General features: G+C 46.0%; 1 protein-coding gene across 5 annotated transcripts in view; it reads left to right on the forward strand.

Moving 5' to 3' along the window:
• The window catches only part of LOC109254156 (voltage-dependent R-type calcium channel subunit alpha-1E), a 294,088-nt gene that overhangs the window by 248,216 nt on the left and 19,175 nt on the right, over positions 1-26,697 (forward strand). For 2 of the 5 annotated variants that reach the window (XM_019427864.2, XM_053909167.1), the window contains 10 exons: positions 3,871-3,962; positions 4,557-4,722; positions 8,890-9,017; positions 14,156-14,252; positions 16,308-16,413; positions 17,277-17,384; positions 17,951-18,051; positions 18,336-18,442; positions 22,313-22,424; positions 25,739-25,867. In XM_019427864.2, the coding sequence (XP_019283409.2) occupies positions 3,871-3,962; positions 4,557-4,722; positions 8,890-9,017; positions 14,156-14,252; positions 16,308-16,413; positions 17,277-17,384; positions 17,951-18,051; positions 18,336-18,442; positions 22,313-22,424; positions 25,739-25,867 (1,146 nt within the window). Of the gene's footprint in view, positions 1-3,870; positions 3,963-4,556; positions 4,723-8,889; positions 9,018-12,179; positions 12,277-14,155; positions 14,253-16,307; positions 16,414-17,276; positions 17,385-17,950; positions 18,052-18,335; positions 18,443-22,312; positions 22,425-25,738; positions 25,868-26,697 lie in introns of all 5 variants that reach the window. The other 3 variants (XM_019427913.2, XM_053909169.1, XM_053909168.1) reach the window with 3 other exon arrangements.

Here is a 26,697-nt window from a genome sequence, read left to right on the forward strand (position 1 = left end):
GTGCTGACTTACAAGTAGTGGGACTTCTGTGAACACAACAAAAGGACTAAAGCAAAAGTGACACCACTGTTCTTAGCCAGAGAGGTCTCGCATAAGACTAAGGAGGGGGTGAGGCTCATGATGATCCATTTCTCAGCATCTCCCATATTTGAGCTAGACCTAAAAGAAGGTCAGATGGTTGTTCCCTCATACACGACAGCACAAAATATATCTGAGTTAAGTCTTGAATGGCTGAGATTTACACCCTAAGACCTACTACTGGGAACAACTCAAAGGGATCCTAGCAGCCTGCCTAATCCTAGGGACACCCAAAGGCCATGTTTCCATCCTGGATATTTATGCAGGTAGCCAGAGGTCCACTGAGCAGAAGATGTCATAAGATCTTCCTAAAGTGACTGTCATTTGTGGCAGGTGGACTCCTACTATAAACAGTCAGTGACACATCCCATGAACATATCCAGTTAGATACACTGGACTGTCTGCTTGTTTCAGGGGGGCTAACTTTCTGACTTGGAGATGTTGAGACTAAAGCCTAGCATGGAAATTCAGCCAAGTGGCAGTCTCCTGCAGTCAGGCAGTCTGGCTGCCTTTGGACTGCCAGCTGCCTTCTCAACAGTGCCTGCCATCTGGAGCCACTGCACACATCTCCCATGCTTGCTGTGTCAGCAGCCTTTTGCCAAAGCATCTCTGAAATGTCTCTTCTTTATGCTCCTCTCTCTTGCATGCACTTCTTAATTTTGTTCATCTCCTAACTGTATTACTGGAGAGATTTTTGTTCTCCCAAAATACAATAGAATGTCAAGTATCACAAAGCGTGAGACTTGGTTGAGAAGTAGTGAGTTCTCCTTTAATGAAGATATTTCAGGAGAAATACCATGATGGCGTCAGAGCTGTGCTGTAAGCAGAATCCCTATGGAAATTTACGATCAGCTTGATGATGTCTATTAAGTCCCTTCTAACTCTCAAATATTTGATTCTAGAATTTAAATGTTCTTGAACAGCCAAATGAAACTTAAATTTTTGTCCATGATTAAAATAGCTCTTACCTCCTTTCATCTTCAGTCAAAATAAACTAGAATAACACCATCTCTAGTAGTAAACTATTAGCATTATTGCTGATAATGATGATAATGCTATTTACCAATACTTGAATTCCTGGGTGTGCCAAACACTCTCCAAAATGTTCTAACCCCATTCTTCCTCCCTGTCTGCAGGCACACGCACAATACGTGACTAACGTATTTGAAAGTGATGTGAAAATGTTTATGGGTGGGTTTCATTGTCTCCATTGATGCTTAACATGGTTAAGTAACTTATAACATACTGAAGGTCCCAGTAAGTGGGAGAGCTGAGTTTAATTAAATCTCAGCTCTGTCTGCTGTACAACCCATATTCTTAGTGTACTACATGTTCTCTCTCCTCCCACCAACAAGCAAATACAAGTATTTATTTGACCTGTTGGTGGGAGGTGGGAGCTGTTCAGTCATGAAATTGTGTGCAATGTCTAATATCTTATTGCCCTTAGACTTCTTCCCCCAAAATAGGAGCACTGTTTCCATTACACAGGGACACAAATGGCTTTCCCACTGTGATTTGCCTTTAGAGAGCCATCCTCCTCCTGGTGCATGATAGAAACCCCACACTGTGCACAATGCAGATACGTAGCTTGTGGCTAAAGAAATTGTATCTGGTATAGTCACAACAAAGTAGAGGGATCCATCCAAACAGAAAGACATAAAGGCAGGAGACCAGTATTGGAAAAATAAATAGGAACAGGATGAATCTGTGAGAAGAACCATTATTCTGAACTTTCACAGTCATCTTGGAAGAAGAGAATTTTGCAGAGGAATCTGAAGAGGGAAGGAAGGAGTAACTTGCTGGGTATGGGAAACAGTCCAGGGGCACAGATCATTAGGAGGTGAGGCTTTCCGCCTCAGCTCCTCCACTGACCAGCTCTACAAACTTGGTCAAGTCACCGAACCTCTCTGGGCCTTAACACCCTCACCGGAACCATAGACAAGTTGGATAGATGTCTTCACAGGTCATTTTATGTTCTAAAGTTCTGTGATTCCGAGTGAAAGTAGATTTAAGCTTGTACTTCTGTTAAGCGTTCTGGTGGGTCTCAGTATCTCTTCTTTTTCTTTCATGCCCTTTTGGTGTAGGAAATTTGGTCTGGGACAAGGACTAAGTGAAAAGCTAAAAAATAAAAAATGAATAAATAAATAGAAGGTGGGATTTTAAAAACTGCCTTCACAATAAATATGTATTTATACATTTTTGGCTTGATAACTATAGTCGATTCAAAACAGCTTCAGTTTCTTTGACTGTTACCCACACACCTCATGCAGAATCACAGCATGCCCTCCCACTAGTTGATAACTGGATAAGGTGTTTGAGAAAATCATAGTGAGGACAATTAATGGTGGTTTCAGGACTGTCAGAGGTAGAAAAAAACATTGTAAGTTGTGTGGATGTGATGTGATAAATTGCAGATGTTGGGCCAAGAGAGTGAAAAGGAGAGAAGGTGATGTGAACACAGGCATAAGGATGTATGACAGTTTCCTCCTGGGGTGCCTGGAACTAAATGTGGTTGTTGGGGATTTTTTCAGTTCTACTGTCTGTCTGTTTGTGGGCCCTCCACCCTCTTATCTTCCTCCTTCCTTTCTTCCCCTGTGCTGCCTACCTTGCCACTTCCGTTCTCCCTGAGAGACAAGTAGTATTTGGGTTTTGAAAAACAGTGTGGAGAACAAATCCCCAAAGCAGGTGTCAGTGGGAGTTACTTGAGTAAAATAGCTGGGGGCAGAGATCGTTCCTCAACTGCACATTCTAAAAACTGTTCGGGGGAAAAATGTGTTCCATTTAGCATATATTAGATAAACTGAAGTATGTTAAATATAGTCTGGAAGGTGTCTCAAAGGGCTGGAAAAGTGACCTGTAAGCCTTCAGTTGTACCATCATTGACTTGTAGGAATAGATCCTGATACCTGAAACATGGTTGGGAGGAAAGTCCATGTGGAAGGGTACCCCTCTCATCCGAAGAGACTTAGGGTCTCAGAGTTCAACATTATTCACTGTCTGTGGATAAAGATCTCTGAGTTTTCCCTTCTTTTTTATCTTTCATGTGAATTTGCATGGTGACCACATTCTGGGCTCAAAGACCGAAAGCAGATTAGCAAATTCATTCTATAGCCAGGTCTGCCCATTCTTTCTCCTTTTCTAAGTATCCAGTTGTCCTGACTTTCTTCATCCTATTGGTCTGGACTTTGCTTTGTGTGCATTCGTTGTCATGGACTCTAGATTATAGATGTTTTGACTTTCTGAAATTGGACTCTCTGGATGGAAACATATCCAAGGAAGATAGAGGTGCCCCTCTGTGACCCAAACCGCTTGCAAATTCCAGGGCAGCACCTGCCCAAGCTGTCAATCACATGTTCTACAAATACACATATTCCAATCATTACTACCTGAGACAGAAAGACAGGGGTAGCTCCTTCCCTGCACTTCTGTTATGGGGTATGTCTTTGATAGACTGCTTGAGTACCATGGTGACAGGTACCATGGAAATAAAAAGACCAAATTAGGTGTGGGAGGAACTATGTACAGGCAGAATGACTTCAAAAAGATCTTGCCTTCTATGGTCTTTGGTCCTCTCTGCTGCAGAAGAATATAATTACTTGTTCATGTCAGGCCAGGAGCATGGGATCCATCAGCCTATTTGGGTTTGAGTTGTCTGCTTCAGGATTGGGCCATTGGGAAAGGCCATGCATATAGATTTGCCAACCCCATTAGATGAGGTGCATCTAATATTCATATGCAGGACACATCACACAGCTCAAGTCATGCTCTTTGTTTTTTGTTTTTCTCTTCAAGGTATTTGGAAACATAAAATTAGATGAGGAGAGTCACATCAACCGACACAACAACTTCCGGAGTTTCTTCGGGTCCCTCATGTTACTCTTCAGGTATCTGGATGCAAAACTCTTATACTGCGGCTCTCTTGTCAAGGGAGACAGAGTTACTCTGCCTCCTCCTCCTATTTGTCTCCTTGTTCTGCGTGTTCTGATCCTATCAGGATGTACAGTAGACTAGAGGCAGGGGTGGGGAGGTCCAGTGCCTCTGAAAAAATGCTCTGATGACAAGAGAAAGTTTCCTTGACATCTTAGACTCAGCAGTTAGTTTGTAAATTGCAAGTTCAGAACACGCATGCCAGGACTCTGAGTAGGGAAGGTGGGGACAGTTTCCTGCGGACCAAATTCCATTTAAGGGCCGAAACCCTGGATGGCCAGGTTTATGTGGCCCTAGAGAGTCCCATCACTATCTCTACCACTGTCAGCAGAGACTCCTGAAAAGACAGAGAAGCAGTGGGTGAGGTGACAGAGCCCAAGAGAGATCTCCTGGGCCCTCTTCTCTGGATAGAAAGTACTGGAGGGACACTAACTGGTCACAAAAGGAACCTGCAGAGAAGAGAAAGGGGTGGGTGAGTTGGGGAAGAGGGCCAAGGAGAGGATGAGACACGCAGACCTGATACTACTAACCAAAATCTCTTTTGGGCTCAGGAGTGCCACAGGTGAGGCCTGGCAGGAGATAATGCTGTCGTGCCTCGGGGAGAAAGGCTGTGAGCCCGACACCACTGCGCCATCAGGGCAGAATGAGAATGAGCGCTGTGGCACCGATCTGGCCTATGTTTACTTTGTCTCCTTCATCTTCTTCTGCTCCTTCTTGGTGAGCAAACCCTGTGCTCTTGGCTTGAGATGTGGCCTACTCTACCCTATCCCGCCCCATCCTCCAAGAAACTCTTATTTATTTTGAAAGAGAGAGAGAGCAGGGAGGAGCAGAGAGAGAGAGGAGAGAGAGAGAATCCCAAGCAGGCTCCACACCATCAAGTACAGAGCCCGATGCGTGGCTCGAACTCATGAACCATGAGATCATGACCTGAGCCGAGATCAAGAGTCGCATGATCAACCAACCGAGCCACCCAGGTCCCCTCCCAAGGAACTTTTAAAGGCCAGGATCCTTAGCCGACTCCTGGGTGGGTGACTTCCCATGGCTGACACTGGACAGTTCTTGCTGCTTCTAGGGAAGGATTACTGTGAGAAGGAACAACAAGTGGAGTGGAGTTTAGGGAATAGAATATTGAGCTTCATGTTGAATCTGTTGTGACCTGGAGTAAATCTGTCTTCTCTATACTTCAGGTATAGTATCTTACAGGGAGGACTAAGAATATCTTATCTCTCTTTTGGAGACTTTCAAAAGAGAAAAGGTACCTTGGAAATACAAAGTGGTAGCATTAATAAGGTAGAGTGATGACAATATATGATGTAATAGATGTGATCTCTCTTCTGTCATTTTGTTTGATGACAGTTGGCCAGCTTGAGAGGCATGAAAGGAAATGGACTATTTTGGGCATTAGTAAATACTAAGTGATATAGGTGAAGCATACCCACTTTGAAAATGGTGAGAAGCCCTAGATGGCCTTCTTAATTCTTTTTGGGAGAAAGCATGAGTTAGCACACCAGCATCCAGACATCCCTGCCCTGCACAGTCATGGACAAGGTGCTACCAGATAGGTTAAAGGGTCGGTCTGATGTTTCTGGCCACCCTGACACCCCTCAGCTTGGCTTTGCTGCTAATGTCACTCGCTGAACAAGTCTAAAACTAAGGCAATACCACTGAAAAGTGGTTAATTTCACAGCCGTGCAGCAAGTGAATTATCTCATGGCCAAGCGTTTCTACTTCCCTAAAGTGATCATGAGGAGATCTGCCACATGTCTAGCTCTCTGGTGTGGAAAAGCAGCTTGCAGGCAGACTTTGGAGGGTGGTCAGCAGGTTAACGTAGCAGAGAGTGAGCCAGCTAGAGACTTGGGTAGCCTGCCTTGTGTCTTGGCTTTGTTGCTGTTCTAGAATGGGCAAGACACTTTCCCTTTTGTAGCTTCTGTAAATGGGAGGGAAAATGAGTCGATATAAGGGTATTATTTTCATGGTGAGCGGGGATTTGTTTGAATACACTCTCTTCTTGGGGGTGTGAAAGGTTTTCAATGAAAAAGAACACAAAACAGTGTCTTAGAGGCCCTGGGGAGAAACTGTGAGTGGGTTATAGTCGCTCTGTCGGCTGGAGTCCAAGGAGAAAGGCATACGGGGATATGAGTGCTTGTTGACGGGGCTGCTGTGGGGGTGATACGGAGCAGGTAGAAGGGCATGTGGACATCTCAGCTTTATCCTACATGGTGTAAGTGTTTAATAATAAATATTAAAAGAAACCAAGATATAACTGGAAAATTAATTAGAGACTATAAAGGTACTCAGAATTTTGAGATGGAGGGTGCTGCATAATTCACATTAATGTTATTTTTAAAGAGGCTATATTCAGGATGAGATGATCTGCTTTCAAATCTCAGCCCTGCATGAGACCGACTTTGTGACCTGGGGCAAGTCACACAGCTTCTTAATTCAAACCAACCACTCTAGACTTACTGATCTGCTGTGATGAGCCAGGCTGTGTGCTTGGAGGTGAGAATACAAATGTGTCCTTGGAGGCACATGTGCCCTCGAAGGGCTGATGATAATTAAGCCTGCCTCACAAGGTGAGAGGAGCATTAAAGCAAATAATAGGTGTGAGTGTGCACACCACGCTATAAAAGACTATACAAATATGAAGCGAAGATAATACTGTTTTATTAACATTAATAATAAGTACCTTGAAAGGAGTGTAAAACAAACGTGTGGCTATGTGGAAACCCCTTTAGAACCCAGGCAGTGATTGAATATATGTATTCACGGCGGCTCCAATCTCAGTGACAGAAAGAAAGGCCCAGCCCATGATTAGGTTCAGGTTTCATGAGACAGAACTCCCCGAATAACAGTGATTTAACCAAAAGAGATGTTTGTTTCTCTTGCACACCAGTGAAGTCTGGAGGAAGGCAGTACAGGCTTGTTTCGGTCATTCCACAGAGTGGTGAGCACCCCAGACATCACCTCCAGGGGCTACACGGCTAGGCATCTGCTTGTATTCTAGGCAGTGGGACAGAGGAAAACAGAGGAAGGCAAGCAGGAATGAGAGTGGTTGTTAGGAAATAGCCAGCAGTCTGTCTGTATTGCGGAGAAGACTCCAACCACGTCCTGTCTCCAGACTTTCTCCTTATCTTATATGCCGTCTGCATATCTGGCACCTCCATCCACCTGGCCATTTTGCCTGGGAATCAACAGAGATCCAATCCTCTTGTCCCCTCAGGCAGTTCTGTCTCTCAAGCAGGACTGTTTCACTCGTGAAAGACAGGACACGAGGCTACATCTGGCCTAAGCAAAAAGGGATTTTACAGGCATATGTAAATGAAGAGTCTTGGGGCAAGGAGAGGCATTAGCAGGCTTGATCTGGCCCTCAGATGACATCACCAGGACCAAGTTTCTTTATTTATGGATCTCTTCCTCCAGGCTCCTCCTTGTGAGCTCTTTTCCAAACACCCCCAGCCTCTGGCTCCAAGATGGCTGTAGCAGCAGCTCTAGACCCCAGTCCTCACACATTCAAGACTCACAGGGAAGAACAAGTCTATTGCCCAGAAGGTTCAATACCATTTTATTGGCCTTGATTGGATCACCAATCACTGTGGCCCAGGAAAATGGGGTTCAGTGGCTGATTGAGACCTGGGTCATAGGTGGTACCCCACTGAACCATATTAACTGGGTATAGGCGGCTGGGGGGATGCAGGGGGGGTGGTCCTCAAGAGACCAGATGTATAGTAAATGAGTTCTAGGCAGCCAAGAAACAATAAAACAGTGCTATTCAGGTGGTCTAGTTCTGTCAATACCATGTCCTTCGATTCTCCTATCTATACTACTCTCCTGCTACTGCCTTGGTTCAGAAGCACCACAAAACTCTCCCCTGCTTCCAGGGGCTCCTTCTGGATAAAATATATCTAGGTCTTTATCCTAGTTCAAAACCCTTTAGTGGATTCTGTTGCCTACTGCAAAATTGAGACCGGAAATGGGGGAAATATAGCCCGTGGATCATATCCGGCTTGCCACCTCTTTCTGTATGGCCCATGAGCTAGTGGTTTTTACATTCTTAAATGGTTAAGGAAAAAATAAAAGATGGATAATATTTCATGAACTGGAAATGATACGAAATTCACATTCATACCCCTTTCTGGTCCCATTGTAACCTGTGTATGCTTCTTAAAATGGCTCATAAAAAATTTTACACCATTTGTGTGTTCCTCATACATCACAGTCTGTGCTAAATACTAAGTCTTTAAGAATATTCAAGGAACAGGTGAAGGTCTGCTCTGTTTTAAGCAATGTGCTAGGCATAGGAATGTATCTCTGGACAAAACTTTCTTACTTCCCATCCTTAGCACCTGGATCTCTGCAGCACAATGGGTGCACAATAAATGCTGTGCAAATGTTGTGCAAATAAGTGAGACAACGGGGTCTTGGAAGCCACTTCAGGGCGTGAACGGCTTCCAGGTCTTCACACAGTAAGCCACGCAGTCAGCTCTAAGGCATCTTACCAGTTCTTCTGTTGGCTCCTTTTGTGGAGCAGGGTTGGGGGTGGGGGAGGCTAGAAGGGAGGATTGGTGTCAGGCCTTGACTTCGAGAATGTTGTCGCTCTTACTGCTCCCTCTGCTGCAATAACAAATTAATTGAACAGATAATGAAGTGACTCTTTTTGTGGGGTTCTTTCCAAATATAAAGTGGCATGTAAGAGTGAAATAATACACAGTGAAATGTGTGGAAATTCTGATGAAAACATGTGGCATTCAACAAGATGAATAGGGCTTTAGTTAGGAACTTCAGCCTCACACACTTTTGAATTCTTTATTGGCCTTGAAACCTGTTTTACTGTGTTAGGTTTGTTTGCACTACTTAACTCTTCTTCTCCCCCATGCCCTCCAGATGCTCAACCTGTTTGTGGCCGTCATCATGGACAACTTTGAGTACCTGACTCGGGACTCATCCATCCTAGGGCCTCACCACTTGGACGAGTTTGTCCGCGTCTGGGCAGAATATGACAGAGCTGCATGGTGCGTAGGCCTCTCGACCATCCCAGTGGGGCCCATATCAAGGGCCTGTGGGGTTCCCAAGGAAGGGGTTGGAACCAGAGCCACCTAAAGGTCTGCCTGTTACAGAAGGAGAGGAGATTCCTCTCAGTCCTGGCCTGGGGAAGAGCTCAGGCCCTCAGATTGGCTCTGGTATCCAGCCAGCCAACAAAAACATAGCTTCTTTATCTTCCTTTTCCCTCTCATTCCTTCTGACAGGCCTTCCTTTTCTTTGCCAATCTCATCACACAGTCTGCACCTCAGAGTGCTTGGTTTCAATCACCAGAGGGGCTTCCAGTAATCTTTTTCTTTTTCTTCCCTACCAGTGGTTAGTGGACTCCTTTGAGTCATTGGGGCGGGGAGAGGGGTGGGTTGACAGGGGTCTTCTGGGCCAGAACATCTGGCCATCACAGTAAGTGACATTAGCATTTTATCTCACTCATCCCTCTCGAAAGACATGGTTTGAGATTGACTAAAATTATGTAGAAAACTGAGCAGGCTGTTCTTCCAACTGATCCCCTAAACACTTAAGGATTTTTATATACAGAATTGAATTAAATGGCAGGAATTTGCATGAATAACCTCCCCCGATTTCTTTCACCGTCCAGTATTTCTCAGATGATGTGCCTCCTGGGCTTCCGAGCAGGGGTTGGCAAACTTCAGCTTCAAGGCTAAACATGGTCCACTGCCTGTTTGTGTGAGTAAAGCTTATTAGAACACAGCCATCCACTCATTTATGTATAGTCTGTGGCAGCTTTCACACCATAAGGAAGAGTTGTGTAGTTGTGACAAAGACAGTGTGACCCTCAAAATACAAAGCATTACCTGATCCTTTACCAAATAAGTTTGCCGATCCCTGCTTTAGAGGACAGAAACAGCATTTTGGCCCCTCACGGTTGAGGACAGGGTGACTATTCTATAAGCACTTCCTTCACAGGAACTTTTCTGTCCCATGTCATTTTAGTTCTAGGATCTTATCTCACCAATCTACCCATTCTGGTCCCCCTCTGAAAATACTACAAGAAATGCCATCCTTCACAGGAATGGCCCACGTTGCTTCCACCTGGAGCCCCTTCATAATCTGAGACTCATCCTAAAATCTTCCCTCCTGTGAGGCTGTTGAACTTGGGTCAAATGTCAGAAGAGTGAATCAGAATTCCTCTTCCCCTCAGTAATTATTAATGACTTAGGGCACAGAGTTCCCTAAATCCATTCCTATTACGATGGCTGAGCAACAGCTTTTCCTCTCAGGATCTACTTTCTGGTAGATGGGCTGCTTAGAAAGCCATGGGTGCTGTGCTAGAGGGAATGTAGCCAGGGCTTGCATCAAATCAGCCCTGTGGCCTTGGACAAGTCACTTAACTACTCTGAGCTTCCTCATCTGTAAATGGTGTTGATACCTGCCTGCTTTGAAGGGTGGTAGTAGGAATGATGTGAAATCATGTATGTAACTGTTGTTATAACTGACAATAACTATACAGGAAAACAACCAGAAACTATGGAAAATTGGTTTGGAAAGCATGGATGGCCATGGGATTGGGAGCCTGAGAAGGGATGTCTTCACTCAACCTGAGAGGAGAACTGCTAGCAGAGAAGTTCATTGCTCACCTGGCCTCACTCAGGTGTCTTTAGCTCTCTGAAACCACAGCTTCCTGTGCTTTCATATTATCTTGGGACCCAAATACTATGTGCATTAAATGTGTTCCTCCCGACTCATTCTGGCTGCTGGGAAGAAATGATTCCATGAGGACTAAAACAAACAAACAAAAAAACAAAAAAAAACCGTGAGACTCAGATATAGGAGCTGTGAGAGAGCAAAAATAGAATGGAGAATCTCTTCTGCTTTGAAATTCACAGCGTCATGTTCTGGTTAGAGTTTCATTGGCCTTCTTTTTGGGATACAGGGGAAAGAACTAACAGGGATAACGTGAGCCAATGTGTTCAAAAAGAAGACTCATACAGGATGCAGGGAACACCAGCCTATAGGCAGTACCAACCCACCCGCATCCCAATCTCAGTAAGAAACAAAGAGCAAATGGTTAAATGAACTTCCTCTCAAGAATCAAGAGACTTGAAGTACCGATGAGCTGTTATTTAGAAAAAGAGGAGGAATTAACACCAAAATCAAAAAAAGGCTGGAAAGAGTAAAGCTGGGGCAAAGCCTCACGTGGCTGCTGGCAAGGACTGGATGCTCAGAGGTGAACATGTGTGTTTATAATTTCCAGTGGAAACCGTGGTCCATACTGGGATGTTGCTTCCTTGTTCTGGTCTCTGAAAGAGCAGATGCTGTAGTTGCTGAAAAGGAATCAGTTGTTGATTCTGTCCTTCTCACGGAAAGCCAGGACTCTCTAGCAGGCCCTTGTGAAAGAAGGTTGGCGAGATAGGTCACCTTGTTCCTGGAATTCTGGCTGGATCTGACCAGGCTGCCTGTGGGCTGGCCGGCAGGAGCAGAGCCGGAGGGAGAGTGTCCACGGCTCCCTCCCAGGCTGCTCTCCCAGCACAGATCCAGGCGGGCTCCCACCGAGGGAGCAGAGCTCGCCCAAGCTGAACTCGGGAACAATATGCCACCAAGAGAAGCAAAGCCCTATGCAAATTCCCTTGTGCCAACTGAGCTCCTTGCTAATTAGCCTAATGGGAAATTTGTCTCTCACAGTCTGCGGAAAGATGCTGACTTCCCACTGCCCCTGACAAGCGGGTCTGAGTAACTGACTGTAATCAATGTCTGCGAAAAGCAAACAGTTGGGCAGTCCACTTCACGGCAGCCTGGCATCTGCTCTTGACAGCTGTCAGAGGCATTTGTGTGAACTCTCAGGCTGTGCTCTTCAAGGCCTGGCTCGAGCCAGAGTCCATTTTCTGCATCTGACGAAGTGTGGGCCAGATAGGTGTCTCGGGGTGCTCTTGGTCATGCAGCAGCCCCTCTGGGCACTGGACGGGTTCTGATTTCCTTAGAAAATTGGGGGCAGTGCAGTTCAGCAAGGTGATGGTTCTCTGAGGCTCACTGCTCTCAGTCTCTCCTGGTTGGGTTTTACCAGGCCGGAGGGAAAAAGCTGCTCTCCCTCTTCCAGCCCTCAACATCATGGCTAAACTGTCCTGTCTTCCCCACCCTTCTCTGAGTGTCCTATTAACCCACCTGTGCTTCCTTTACAGCGGCAGGATCCCGTATAAGGATATGTACAAATTAGTGCGGGTGATCTCGCCGCCTCTGGGCCTGGGAGAGAACTGCCCCTACAGGGTGGCTTGCAAGGTTTGCCTCCCAGTCCCCAGCCATGACCGGCGGTGGGGTGCCACTTCGAACCCACCTCTCCGTTCTGCTCCACCACCGCTGCGCCACATGAGGGAACCTTCATGTTGCTTTCCTTTGAGTTTAAAGAGGTCCAAACACTCCCAGAACCAGCAGCTGTTACAGAAGGAAGAAGGGCACATTTTGGGGGGAAGACAGAAAAAAGGACTTGATATGGAAGGCCGATTTGACCTCTCTCACTTTTCTGCACATGCACACACTCAGTCATGTGTACGCACACACAAACACACACACACACACACACACACACACACACACACACTGTCTCTCTCCCTCTCCCCACTCCATCTTAATCTGTAGATTTCACCAGAAGGACCTCCCGTCCTCCAGAGAATGCAGACGTCTTCACTGGAGAACAGAGAACCTCCTTTTGGTGAAAAGCAGCAGCATCCTCCCATGTGCAATTTAGCAAAATGTGATTCTAGTTGTCCCTACCTCCGCCCATTCTCCAGCCCCTGGATAGTTTGGTCAGAAAGGACTGTAAAAACCTGAGGACAGAAAGGAGGGGAGAAACCATAATGAATCAGGGCAGGAGGTGAGAGTGGTAAGCGAGGGTAGACTTGGGGTGTGTAGAAGAATGCAGTAGCTCAGGGGGTCTGCGAAGGTCTCTGCAGGGCAGCGGAGGCTCCCGAGCAGATTTCTTGCCTTAGGGGTCTTATGTGTAGCGTTGAGGGGATCGAGGGGGCCTGTCATAACTGCGACATCACTGCTTGTTTGTGAGACCAAGGACATTGCTCAGGGGCACATAGGACCCCCTCTTCAACTCTGCCAGACCCTGGGAACTGGAACAGGAGCGGCTCTGCCAAGCCACCGTCCGAGGCCAAACCCGCTAGCTAAGGAAGCATCTCCTGGTGCCGCAGGAGAGAAGGGTGGGCTCTCTGGGCGTAGCTCGGTCCGGCAGCTGGCAGAAGACTTAGGCCCAGGAAGATGCCAGCCGGGGCAATGGGAAGGAGCTGGCGTGGGGTGGTGACACAGTGATTCCTGTACTCAGGAGGCCAAACAGCTGCCTCTGCTGAGACTCTTTAAACTCCGCCCCGGTGAAACCTGCAGCCGCATGTGGGGAGAGCCGGGAGGGCAGCATGGCATGCAAGATGCTCTTCCTCCTCCTGGTTTGGTTTCTTCTGTCCCCAGCATGCCATTGCCCTGGGGCATGCCCGGAGTAGAGAGCACTCTTCCCCGCAGAGCCAGGTGGAAGCAACCGGCCGGCTCCGAAAAGCAGCGCGCCACTTTCAGTGCAAGTTGCCGCCTCCTTTCGCACACACACCACAGAGGGGGATACACGATGTTCCGCCTGTGGGTTCAGAGGAGGAGAAGGGCCTGACATGCAGGTCGGGGCCCCGCCCCAGCTGGGGCCAGAAATCCTAACCCGTGGCTGGAGCACCGTCTATCCGTTTTATACCGCTCGCACACAGCCCTGGGAATTGAAAACAGGCTTGTGTTGTATGGAGGATGGCTAGAGTGAGTAGCGAAGTAGGTAACAATCGACCACGAGGAGAAAACGCGTCCCCATGACTACGCAGCAGAGTCACGGGGACCAGAGGCTGCCACCAACGTTCCCGGGTCTGTGTGGGGCGTGATATAAATCCGCACCAGGATGGAGTCCCGTGTACGATTTGCCTCGATTAACAGGTTTCCTATTCTTTTTCTGTTTGTCCATTTTGTTTTGTTTCTCTTCTCCTGTTCTCTGTATTATTTTGTTTGTTTTGTTTTGGCTCTCTGGGAATGCCTGTTCTCCTTTCCTCCTGGTCTGCATCCTTCTCCTCACTTCCTTCCCTGCCCTGCCCACCCACCCCGTCTCCACTTACCACCCCTCCATGAGCAGTGGCCGCATCCATTACACTGAGATGTATGAAATGCTGACTCTCATGTCACCACCGCTAGGCCTCGGCAAGAGATGTCCCTCCAAAGTGGCATATAAGGTAGACCACCCCTTCCTTTGTTCTGGGCTAGAGACCAACAGGAGGGAGGCCAGAACATGGGGAGGAAGCTGGGCCGGGGAGGCGGAGGAGGGAACCAAGGGGAAAAGGAATGATGAGGTCAAAGGGCAAGGAAGGTTCCTGGAAGTATGGAGTCCCGAAACAATATGAGGAATGATTGGCAAGAGTCTTCACCGTGGGGCTTGTTATGTGTTCTTCTGCGTGTCTCCAAGCGTGTGGCTTCTTGTGAGCAGATGACTAGAAAGGAAGTGTTAAGTAGCGTGTTTGCTCAGAGGAGGCAGAGTGGTGGCCTGCAGGATAGCATATATGGGCAAGAAGGAAGCGAACAGCAAAACTGCTATCAGAGCCTAGAAAAAACCTCCAATCAGATAAGCTGAGGAAATGATGCAGAAATTTGTCTAAACATGGTTTATTTTTAGGAGAGGGGCAAACCCTTAATGCATGTCTTCTTCTTGGATAGAGGAAGGAACTGTGGCATGGTTCCTTCTAGGTATTAGAAAAAAAGAAGAACGCGACTTCTAGGATACATGATGAAGGATCCAGGCCCCTTCCCCCACCAGCCCAGCTGCCCGGTTCTCTTGTCAGTACAAGGGAAAAGGTGACATTGGGCACAAGTTGCACTCAGCATTAGATTTGCATTATTGGCATGACTGATTTGGGGGCTGGCCCTGGAGTTATGGGTGGATTCCCCATGGCTTGCTCAGAGCAGCAGCATACATTGGAAGTCACCCGCCATTAGGGTACTCAGAGCTTTGGGGCCTGATTTTTTTTCCTCCACCCATTAGTAATAGTTACTGTTTGGTGTTTAGACTGACCCAGAACTCTGGAGCTCTTTCATCTAGGCATATACCACAGCAATGTGGCCACTTCTCTAGAAGCTTAAGGAAGTGGGAGAGAGATGGAACTCAGATACAAACAAGAAACTGACTTTACACTCTAAGACATCATGTCTGTAGAATCACATTAGGCCAGATGTTCCACTGGAGCATTAGAGATCCTGCCTTGGGAAGAGACATGTCCCTCCCTGCTAGGCTGGTGGTTCTGCCAGAGGACCTGCTGCTGCTGCTGCCTCCAACTTGTACAGCTCCAGAGAGCATCTCCTTGGAACAGGGCCCTTGAGGGCCCAGTACATGGCTCTTCATGTGCAGCTTATGGGCTGGCATCCTTTTTGCTCATGATGGCCACATCCCAAAGTACCAGGTGGTAGAATGTGGCCTTGAGTTTTTTGAATGTCGGGGATGAAGCTTGGCGGGTTGAAGGGGCGTGGGGACTGGAGGAAAAGTTAAAGGATTCCAAAAGCAATATACTCTCTGGAAAGTGGATTTGGCCATTTCAGTTTGATCCCTTCTTTTGGGTGAGGGGAACAAGGCCTGCCCACTCTGCTCCTGCCTTGGTCACCCTTCTCTCATTCTCTCTCCTCTGCTGTTCCCAGCTTTCTTCCCCTGTACCCTGTTTGCACTCTCCTCCTTTTCCATCCTGCTCCACCTCATCCACCTTTGGATAAGTTGGACTTATGCATGTTCAATCACGTGCTGGCAAATTTCACCTTTTAAAGACTCAAAAAGGGGGGCATCAGGATGCATATTTCAACAGATAAAGCAAAATCTCTCCCATCACTACCTTTCCATGTGAGTTTTGGGGGTATCCATGGGACAAGGGGAAAGAGAGAGCAGCCTTGCATCAGGGAATGGAGCCACCTCCCAGAGCTGACTCCTTTCTCTGAGCCATTTCTTTTAGAAATCACTTTCCATCCCTATTAAAGACATTCTTAGGACCATGGAGGAGTCCTCAAGAATGATTAGTCCTCCTTCTTTTGGAATTTGGCAACATTCTCGGGGGGGGGGGGGGGGGGTGGAACTAAACAGCAGCAAATGAGCCATAAGTGAGAAGCAGGGAGAGGAGGTGGGACCGGGGATGGGGAATCCTTGCCCTTCTTTTTTGTCTCAGCATTGACCTCCACACTTTTCTTCTCTTCTCACCAAGGTTTCTTTCGATATTTTTTTCCCTCCTGCTCTTTCTTTTCTCTCTTTCGCACAGAGGTTGGTCCTGATGAATATGCCAGTAGCTGAGGACATGACAGTCCACTTCACCTCCACACTCATGGCTCTGATACGGACAGCACTGGACATCAAAATCGCCAAAGGTAAGCCAGGAAAGGAAAATGGGACTCTGGAACGACTCACCCAAGGTGGCACAGGACAGAGCTGTTTGAACATTGCATCCATCTGACAATGTCGTGATCTGAAAATCAACTATCAGGGTCTAGTTTCACCTCTGACCCAATCACTGTAATGTCTGCCATTTCTTCCTGGAAAATAAATGACTGGTCTGACAATCTCTAAGGCTCCTTTCAGCTTTACCAGGATGTGGTCTTCAGTGAATGGTACATAGTAGGCATCTTAGAAATATTTGTTTATTGAACAAATGAGTTTTAATTTTGTTCTTTTTGTTTCTTATGTGGTATCTCTAATGCTCTGGAAGGTTTGTGGCAGATACCATCAGGGCCGTTCTTTGCTCTTCTTGATTTCCGGTTTAGTGATTTAGGAGAAAAAAGGTTTATTACTTCCAGATGGGCATCCAGCCTTCCTGCTCTTGCCTGATCCAAATCCTTCTTAAAATCAGGTCACTCAGACTATGGAGTCAGAGTTGCCGGAAGAATTGATGTATGTATAATGAGGCAGGGGAGGTTCCTTGTGGCTCTTTTCATCTTTCCCTCTGATATATTAAGCACCTGGGAGGTATTTCAAATGAATGAGGAAGCTGATCTTGGTCTTGGGGCCTCAGATCTTGTGGCAGGATATCCCTGAGTCACTAAAAATGGGAGCCAAAATGTGTTCTGCTTCTTCAGCAGAAAGACGTGGTATTACAAGATCCACTATCACGAAGTGCCAAGATTTCCTCTGAGACTATGAGGTGCCATGCTGATTCAGCTCCTCCCCCCACCTGCTCCCTCGGTACTGGTTATTTGTATGTCTTTTTTATTTATTGAAGTTTATTTTATTCTAGGTGGTGCAGACAGACAGCAGCTAGACTCAGAACTACAAAAGGAGACCCTGGCCATCTGGCCTCACCTATCCCAGAAGATGCTGGATCTGCTCGTGCCCATGCCCAAAGGTGTGGGTCTCCTCCTGGGTATCGTTGTCACTTTGAGCTCAGCATACCAAGGCCACATCTTTTAGGACACTGAGTGATCAAGGAGATAAGGGAAGGTTGCTCTTTTATTCTTAGGAAACCCAAATCTCCCACTCCTTAATCCCTTTGGCATGAATTGAAAACATTTTCTCAAGATAGGTCACTGTAGTTGTGGGTGAAACTTCTTGGGTGCATAGCTCTCTTCCTACCCATAATACTGTTCAGCAAACCCTCATGCAGGTGGGAATAGGGTGCCGTTACTTAGGCATGGAAATCTAGACCAGTGGAGGTGATGCCTACTTACTGTGGTTTCTCATCAGTACCCCTACTCTCACTGGGTGGCTATGGAAGCTCCCAAAGATAGATGTGCAACCTAGTCACTTTGTATCCTCAGGGTCTGGTGCATGTGGAGCTCTCAATAAATACTGGCTAGGTGGATGGCTGAGGGAGCAAACCTGGTTCAAAGAATGGGGAAGCTTGTGAGGTATCCTCACTCTCTGCCACCTGTCTTCTCCCTGTTCCCTTCCATGCCACATTTGTGTTTTTAGCCTCTGACCTGACTGTGGGCAAAATCTATGCAGCAATGATGATCATGGACTACTACAAACAGAGTAAGGTGAAGAAGCAGAGGCAGCAGCTGGAGGAACAGGTGAGGGTCACTGACAGTATGGGAGGTGGGTGGGCCATGAGGAGTCACATGACTCCCTATAGGGACGGGCCTATGCATAGCTGGGGCACAGTGCCCTGCAAGTGCTTAGAAGCAGAGGTAGGGGTGCAGTGTCCAGGAACTTTCTAGTTGTGGGGATTAGAAACCCAGTGGATCAGAGTATCAGGCATGTTCCTATCTTACCCAAGTGAATTGTATTCCCCACTCCACCAACACACCCCAGGGTCATATGAGTTCCTTTTTCCTCCTTCCTACTTTTAACACAGAAAAACGCACCCATGTTCCAGCGCATGGAGCCTTCATCTCTGCCTCAGGAGATCATTGCTAATGCCAAAGCCCTGCCTTATCTCCAGCAGGACCCTGTCTCAGGCTTGTGAGTATAACCAATGGGTCCACAGCTGCTCTGTTTGCATCCTGTCACCCATGCCATTGTGCAGGCCCAGAAATGCCCCAGAAATAATAGTCTGAGCCAAATGACCCTTTCTCTGAGGTGAAGACGTTTTTTATTTTTATTTATGTATTTAATTTTTTTAATGTTTATTTTTGATAGAAAGAGACAGAGTGCAAGTGGGGGAGGGGCAGAGAGGGAGACACAGAATCTGAAACAGGATCCAAGCTGTCAGCGCTGAGCCCGATGTGGGGCCCAAACTCACAAAGGAAGTTGGACACCTGACCGACTGAGCCACCCAGGTGCCCCATTACAATTTTTATTTTAAAATGGTTATTCAGCGGGGGTAATAAAAGGCAGACAATGCATATTTGGTATTGTGGCCAGCTCAAGAGACAGCACTGGGAATGGACAAAGGAAAAAGGGCATAAGTTAGTGTCATCATTCAAACAAATAAGAAATTGGACATTAAATTAGCTGCCAAAGCTGAACTGGAATTTAAGTTTGTTGTTCCTAACCTCTAGAGTATTCCCACTACGGTGCTATCTGTAACTTAGATCAGGCACAAAAAAAAAAAAAAAAAAAAAAAAAAAAAAAAAAAAAAAGATGTGTATATTGGAAGCAGAAACAAAACCTCAATTAAGGAATTTGTCAACTCTTCTGAGTTACAAGCCTTAGCCCCTACTTGTTAGTCATAAATGCTTTATTATGCCGTCCCTATCTCATTATAACATGGTTTTTCTCTCCTCAACAAGCATGTACAAGTACCCAAAGGGCAGAAATTCCTCTACCCCATGTAAATGAGGTTTTGTTGTTGGGTTTAACCCAGTCCTGGTTCTCATGGAGCCAATAATGACTAAATATCATGACTTTAGGAATCATCAGGGGAATGAAAGCTATTTGGAGTCTCTCACCATGAGTTTCTTTCTGCCTGTGGTGTTGGACGCCTGTTTTTGAAAAACATTGATTTCAGAGGTCATAATCCAACACATTTACAAGAGAAGCAAAGGACCAACACCATGACCAAGGCAATTCCTCATTTTTACAAATATTTGATGTGATGAGGTAGCAAGGTATGGATTCTCCTGTCTACACAAAACCGGCAGATGTTTATCTTTGATCTGTGCGGGAAGGAGGTATGCCTGGAGCAGTGGAACCTTCCCAGTGGAAGGGTGTGCAGCATTTTTCAAGAGTCCTTGGCTTAGAAAGGAGGCCACCCCTCTACCTAGACCTCTCTCACCGAAACATTTTGCTCTACATAACTCCCATATGGCATCAGTCCAACTTCTCTCTGTTTATTGATTCATTTACTCATTGATTTGACCAATATTTATTAAAACCCAATATGATGGAAAAGCTGGCTCAGGCACTAAGTATTTAGCAGTCAACATGATCACAGTCCCCATGGAGACAAATCCTGAAAAAGAAATTTACAAAAGTGATGAAAGTTCAAATGGAGAAGGGTCGCCTATTGGAATACCACAGGAGGGAAGCAGCACACCTGGTCGGGGGGTCAGGGAAGTCTCTCTGCAGAAGTAATGTTTAAATGAGACTCAGAGGCATGTTCTTCAAGAGAAGGGAGAAGGTGATAAGCTTCAGGAGCCTGATGGCTGGCTGGAGCACAGAGAGCGCAGTGAGGCAGCAGGTGACGAACTCCACTGGGGCCAGCACGTGGGAGCATTATAAATGGGATACGGGAGTGGGGTTTTACTCATCAGTGTGACATGATCAGACTTGAACTTTTCAAAGATCATTCTTGAATCCAGTGTGGGCTTGGATCAGAGGGGAGGAGTTTGAGAGACAGTACTGCTTTTGGTATGTGACTGCAATTGTGTAAATTATTAATGACTGTTCCTTAGACTAACAAGAGGGAGATGGGGAAAGATGCAAAGGCTTGAAATATTATCAGTAGGGAGACTGGATGGGAGTTGGTGATTGATTTGCCTCAGGGAGTAAAGGAGGGGGAAAAATAAAAGATGACCCCCAAGTTTCTGGCATGAGCCTTTGGGATCGATGTTGGCACATGTCCTGAAAGGGGGACATTGGTCCCTCCGTACCTTCTGCCCTTACTGAGCTTACACCTGGTGGGAAGCCAGTCATGAAACACAATTATTGGAAAGAAGAAAAGCTGTCATTTTCAGTCATTTGTATAGGAAGAAAACAGCGTGGCAGAATCTGAGTCCATGTGAAAAGGGTACCTGCCAGTTCCAGCAGAGGGAGAGATCAGAGAGCATTTACTTAACAAAGTGAATTTTGAAGGATGAACTCAAAGTAACATGAACAGAGTTTGTGGAGGGCAGAGGAGTTGGAGAGAAGCATTCTGTTCTCTGGGAACAGCCTGTATTAACATCTTGAGGCAGAAAGAAGCCGGGTGGGCACATTCAGTGAACTTAAGAGCATGAAATTCAGGAGCGGGGGGTGAAGGGCAAGAGGAAGCTGGAAAAACAGGAACTAGATCATGAGCAGCCATGTTCCAGACTTTATCCTAACGATGAGAAGACAGACAAGGTTTTTAAAGTTTGAAGCCAACTCTCGGTTGAAGTTAGTCAACTCTGAGGTTGTTCAGTGATTCCAAGGGTCGTCTCTACCTATTAGGGATTCTGTGATTCCTCATACAGCAGTGCCTATCCTACTCCTAGTGGTTCTCAGGAGAAGACACACTGAGTAAGATGAGTAACATGTAAGCAGGTCATTTAAATATCAGATCACTCTGTATCAGTTGTGAAAATTCAGCAAACCTCCTCCCGGCAGCAAGGGGCCAGACGGGGGGGGGGGTGACTCTCTGCTCTTCAGATCTCTCCTTGTGATCCAAGTCAAGGTAAGATTGTGCCTATGGATTATTTTCAAGTAACTGGAACCCCTTGTTTATGCCTCAAATTTTCCAGTGGATGCATTCATGAGTACAGTAGACTCAACCATGAAAGGGCTCTTCCTCATAGCTCCACCATTACTGAGAGCTGTGGCCCAGCCCCTGACCTTCTTCCCACAATCAGGAAGCCCACTCTGCATCCTTGAGTAGGTCAGAGGGCACCTGTTATTTTACAGCAGCTATCTTCTCAGGAAAGACTGGCTATCTCTTTTTCTCCTAACCTGCCCCGTGGATCCCATTGGCTAAGAGTGTCCACAGGTACCCAACAGTGGTTTAATATCAGGCACACAGGGACAGCTGTCCATACCTTTCATTCAGAGGCCTCTTACCTCATCACCACTCAAGCATCCCCGTACGTAGCCATCAACCCAGAAGTTACCACCTCCTCACCAGCACCTCTGAGATCACTCCACACGTTCATAAACCAACAGATACTATGTCTGGCACAGTCGTCCTTCAATAAATGTTCATAGCATTGAATTGTTTAGTTTGGCCAGGGATGTTGGCACAATAAAACCATATTTCTACTGAAACTGGAGGAAATTTTTTAAAAGACCATGACTGCTTAATATTTAAACAAATTGTTCGCTGTTTAAACTATGGCATTTTTTTCTGCTGAAGGAAGAAACTGAGCAGAAACAGGTTTGCAATCCAGCATTGGTCTTCCATATGGCTGAGTGTGACAAATAATGTCATTTGTCACAGATACACCAGTCACCAGCAGAATACTGAATGGTTCCCAACACAGGTTGAAAACAGTGGTTTCTCCTTTCCAATGCTTTTTTTTTTTTTTTTCCACTTTTTTATTCTAGGGTCCAGCTGCCTGTCAGTTACCAGGCTTACAAGCCAGCCAGTATTAAAGGGTGTTACCCTTGGTGGGAAGGAAGTCTTGTCTGGGGTGGGAATTAATAGTGGTGCCTATGACATGGCTTTCTCTCTTTTTCTCTCATGTACACATTACCTCCTACTTTGCCATTGCTTTTCAGGAGTGGCCGTAGTGGATACCCTTCGATGAGTCCGCTCTCCCCCCAGGAAATATTCCAGTTGGCTTGTATGGACCCAGCCGATGATGGACAGTTTCAGGAACAGCAGTCTCTGGTGAATGAATGAGTTACATGACCTCAAAAATCTTTCCTTGGTTTCCTGATCCCTCCCATTCTCATTTCCAAATTTTATTTCATAGCTATGGTTTATCAGGAAAACCCTTTCCAATAGTCCTGCCAGTTAGTTACCCCAAGAGTTTCCTGCTGTCTCTCCTTTCATAGCTGAATTTTTGATGTTCTGTGACAAATGCTTCCTCTGCAGATTTTACAATCCCAGAGGCGCCTTACCTACTGCAGGAACTTACACTGCTTCAGGCCAAACCTTCTTAACTTATGCCTGTAGGCAGCAAATGTAGAAGCAAGAGTCAAAATCTTGCCTTGGATATGGGGCCTTAGGATGGATCGTCAGAATCAATGGCACCAAATGGACAGCTTAGTGTAGCCAGGTACTGCTTCTGGGAACACAGGAATACCCTACACCAGCCCTTGGGAGACGCCCTGCTCCTGGATCACTCAGGGGAGCACGTGTGAGTGACCGGCTGTCAGCCAAGAGTTACAGAACAATCTCTTACCTCTTTTCTGTGTGTCCCTTTGGGTCACAATTCTACCAACCAAGTACATTCTGAGAGGTCCCTAAAATCCTTCCCATAAGCCTAGAGTTTTGTTTTTGTTTTAATGTTTGAGAGACAGAGTGAAAACGGGGTAAGGACAAGAGAGATGGAGACACAGAATCCAAAGCAGGCTTCAGGCTCTGAGCTGTCAGCACAGAGCCTGATGCGGGGCTCAAACCCTCATGTGTGAGGTCATGACCTGAGCCAAAGTGGGACACTTAAGCACATGAGCCACCCAGGTGCCCCAAGCCTATAGTTTTTTATTAGCATAAATGATAAAATTCCTGAGAAACCTCTTGAGTCAAGTTTAAGCTTGGAGAAGAGGGGGCACACTGACCTTTAGATTTTGCTAATACAAAGCTAACATGTGATTTCCAATGATAATAGACTTTACCATTATCCTTAGTTCAGGAGTCATCAGATCAGGTTCCTTCCTGAGCTTAGAATTAAACCCCAAGTGTTCATTGGCCTGGGAAGAAAAAGACAAAACCCAACATTTGCAAAAGTCCATATAGACAGCTTATAGTAAGTTCTATGCCATTTTGATTATAATTCATCTGTTTTTTCTCTCCCCTTCTCTCCTGACCCCTCTCCACTGCTACCGTGCACCTCAGAGCCATCCTAGATGGATGATGTGGGTGAAATGTGGGACTGATCTGTTTATGGAGTGCATGTCTGCTGGCATGAGTACCCTCAGAGCAGGGCAAAACCCTTTGGTAGCTCAAATGGGTGATTCCGTCTCCAGTGACTGCAGAGACAGGGAATTCTGCGTCACTGTGTTTGGGAGACAGCTAGACCAGACCCTCGCATGGTATGAGTGCCTTAGGTGTTCTTGGTAAGGTAGGCAGGAAGCCTTGAACGAATTTCCTGCCTTTCTTTGTGAGGAATTTAGTACCATGGACTAATTGGTACAGATAGTTTGATTCTTAAAAGTGCCTCTCAGCATTTTACAGCTTGTCTGCCTCATGATGCATCTGGCTGGGAAAATCTCAATAATGTGTCCTTTCTTTCACAGGGAGGCTTTATTACATCATTATTTCTGTGGGTTCCCCAGGGCTGAGCCGTAGTGCCAGGACTTTTTGGATATGTGTTCATCTCATTGTCAGTGCTGGTGTCTGTAATTCAGTTCAGGTGTCAGCCCATGCTATACTCTCACCACTGTGTACTCCTGCCCATCCCTTGGGGCCCCCTGCTCCACGTCCAGAGGCGTGGCCATGATTTGTGCGTGTGTCTGAACACTACCTCTCACACCCCACAGCCTGTAGTGTTGTTACCACGTCTGTTTCAAGTCGGACCTGTGTGCTTTATAAAGCATGTACTACAAACACTATAATTCCCTCAAGTGCACGTATCACATGTCCTAGGAAGGCAGTCCTCCCATTCACCCCAGTAACCACCCAGCCACAGGGTCTTGGGCACGCTTCCTTCAGCAGTGCCCTATTCAGACAACTAGGTTGTTAAGGTATAATTTCCTAAATATAAAATAGCTTTTTTTTTCTGGTTTATAATCTCCAGATGTCCAGGATATTTCTAGGTCTCTTTGGTGGCCATGTAAACATTTCCAAGGCAGCCCTACCCTTTATGCAATGACAGTAGCTATCTGTATAGATCACGTACATTTGCCAAACTAACATTCTTTAGCCAGGAAAATAACAAAAAAAGTTGCACAGAGACTTAGAAGGGTGGATTGGAAATCTCTAATTCTCTAGAGTGGCACAGCCCAGTATAACAGCCACTACCCACATGTGGCAGTTGAACATTTGAAATGTACTAGTCCAGACTGAGATGTGCGATAGGTAGACTTGGTGCAAAAAAAAAAAAAAAGTGAAATATCTTCATTTTTTAGATTGATTACATGTTGACATGAGAATATTTGGATATATTGGATTAAATAAAACACACTGATGAAACTACTCTTTTAAATGTAGTTACTAGGAAATTTAAAATTACATAGGTAGTTTGGATTATATTGGACTCTGCTAGTTTAGAGCATCCCTGACAGCATCACCTACCACATTTTTCAAATGGTTTCAATCTTAGGAAAGCTCTCAGCTAACAAAGTCATGTCTTAAGGTTTGAGATGATATATTTGACACCAGAAATTGGTGACTTTCCTTAGAGTAGGAACTTCTATTTGTTTATTTTTCTTAATTTTATCTATTTATTTTGAGAGAGAAAGAGAGTACAAGCAGGGGAGGGCCTGAGAGAGAGGGAATCTGAAGCAGGCTCCCTACCAACAGCTCAGAGCCTGAAGCGGGGCTCAAACTCACGAACCATGAGATCATGACCTGAGCCAAAACCAAGAGTTGGACGCTTAACTGACTGAGCCACCCAGGCGCCCCCAGTAATTTCTATTTAGTTGATAAATAGGCTTATTCTTTTAATCTGAGGAAGCCAACGCTACCAACTCTCAAAAAGTAGACTTCACATATCTAAGAAGTATTATGACTCATAATACTTTACAGAGCTATACAATCTGAAACATTGCTTAGTAGTAAATAAAAGTGATAAATACTAGACTAGGAAAGGTAATCTTTACCTTTTAATCCCAGGTAGAGCTTTCTGTTTGGGACATCTGGTATACCACATGTGCATACATAAATGGACACATATATACACATACAACTGAGACCATAAAGATGCAAGTCTGTCTTCTAAAAGCCATTTTTGTTATGGAGGAGGCAGAATCATCCACTGGAGGTGAGAAGCAATGAGATGGAACCAAGTCCCACAAGCGTGGCTGTGTGTTTATTTCCAGGAGCCAGAGGTTAGTGAATTAAAAAGCGTGCAGTCCTCTAACCATGGCATCTACCTTCCTTCGGACACCCAGGAGCATACGGGATCTGGGAGGGCATCCTCTATGCCACGCCTGACTGTGGATCCCCAGGTAAAAAGCTATCACCACCTACCCTATGCAGTGGCATCCTGGGCTGTATTGAATTGATGGGTTATGAAAAAAACATCTGATATTATCAGGTGAGCTCTTGACTTGCCCCCATCCCTTCCCTACAAGAAAAATCTGGCTCATGGGCCATCTTTAATAGAGCCTACTCCTCCACGGTGTGTTTTCAAGGAAGCCCTAACCATAACAGTCTAGCCAGCAAAATGGTATAACTCCTTTTGGATGGGATCAACATTCTCAAGACTCAACCAGCCATGCAAGAAATATTTTACAGGATTTTCCCTGTGTATTTTTCCTTTTCTCCTTTCCTGGTTCCCCCAGCACATATGCAATTACGTACACACACAGCTCTGTGTCAGGACCGTCTGTCCTAACCAGTGCAGGCCACGCCTCATTTGTCTGTTTTCCTGGCTTCTTTTTTTCTGTCTGTCTGTCTCACATCAAGTTTTGACAGAGACAAGAAGTTTTTGTGGATCTGTTTTAACATCTGTGGCAAATCAAAAATGCCAGAGTTTAAGGTGGGACTAGGATGGAACCCATGATAGAGAGCAGTTCAATCTTAGATGCTGCCCAGTGACAGGCTCTCCTAAGCTCCCAGGCTACATGGCAGGGCCTTCTCTGGCGAGGGGAAATAATAAAAGGCAAAGCTGTGCTTCTTGTGTGGTGCAGACTTTTTTTGACAATTGCCTTCACATATTCCAAGGTTCACTGCAGGTCCTGGCTGAGTTCTTCTGGTAAATGGCTGTATGGGAAGCTTACCCTGTATACTCAGCTGCTTGCTTTCCTGAGCACGAAGAAAAGACCCTAGTTAAGTC

Source organism: Panthera pardus, unplaced genomic scaffold (assembly GCF_024362965.1).
Source record: "Panthera pardus isolate Hobbes unplaced genomic scaffold, ASM2436296v1 HiC_scaffold_21, whole genome shotgun sequence".
Lineage (NCBI taxonomy): Eukaryota > Metazoa > Chordata > Mammalia > Carnivora > Felidae > Panthera > Panthera pardus.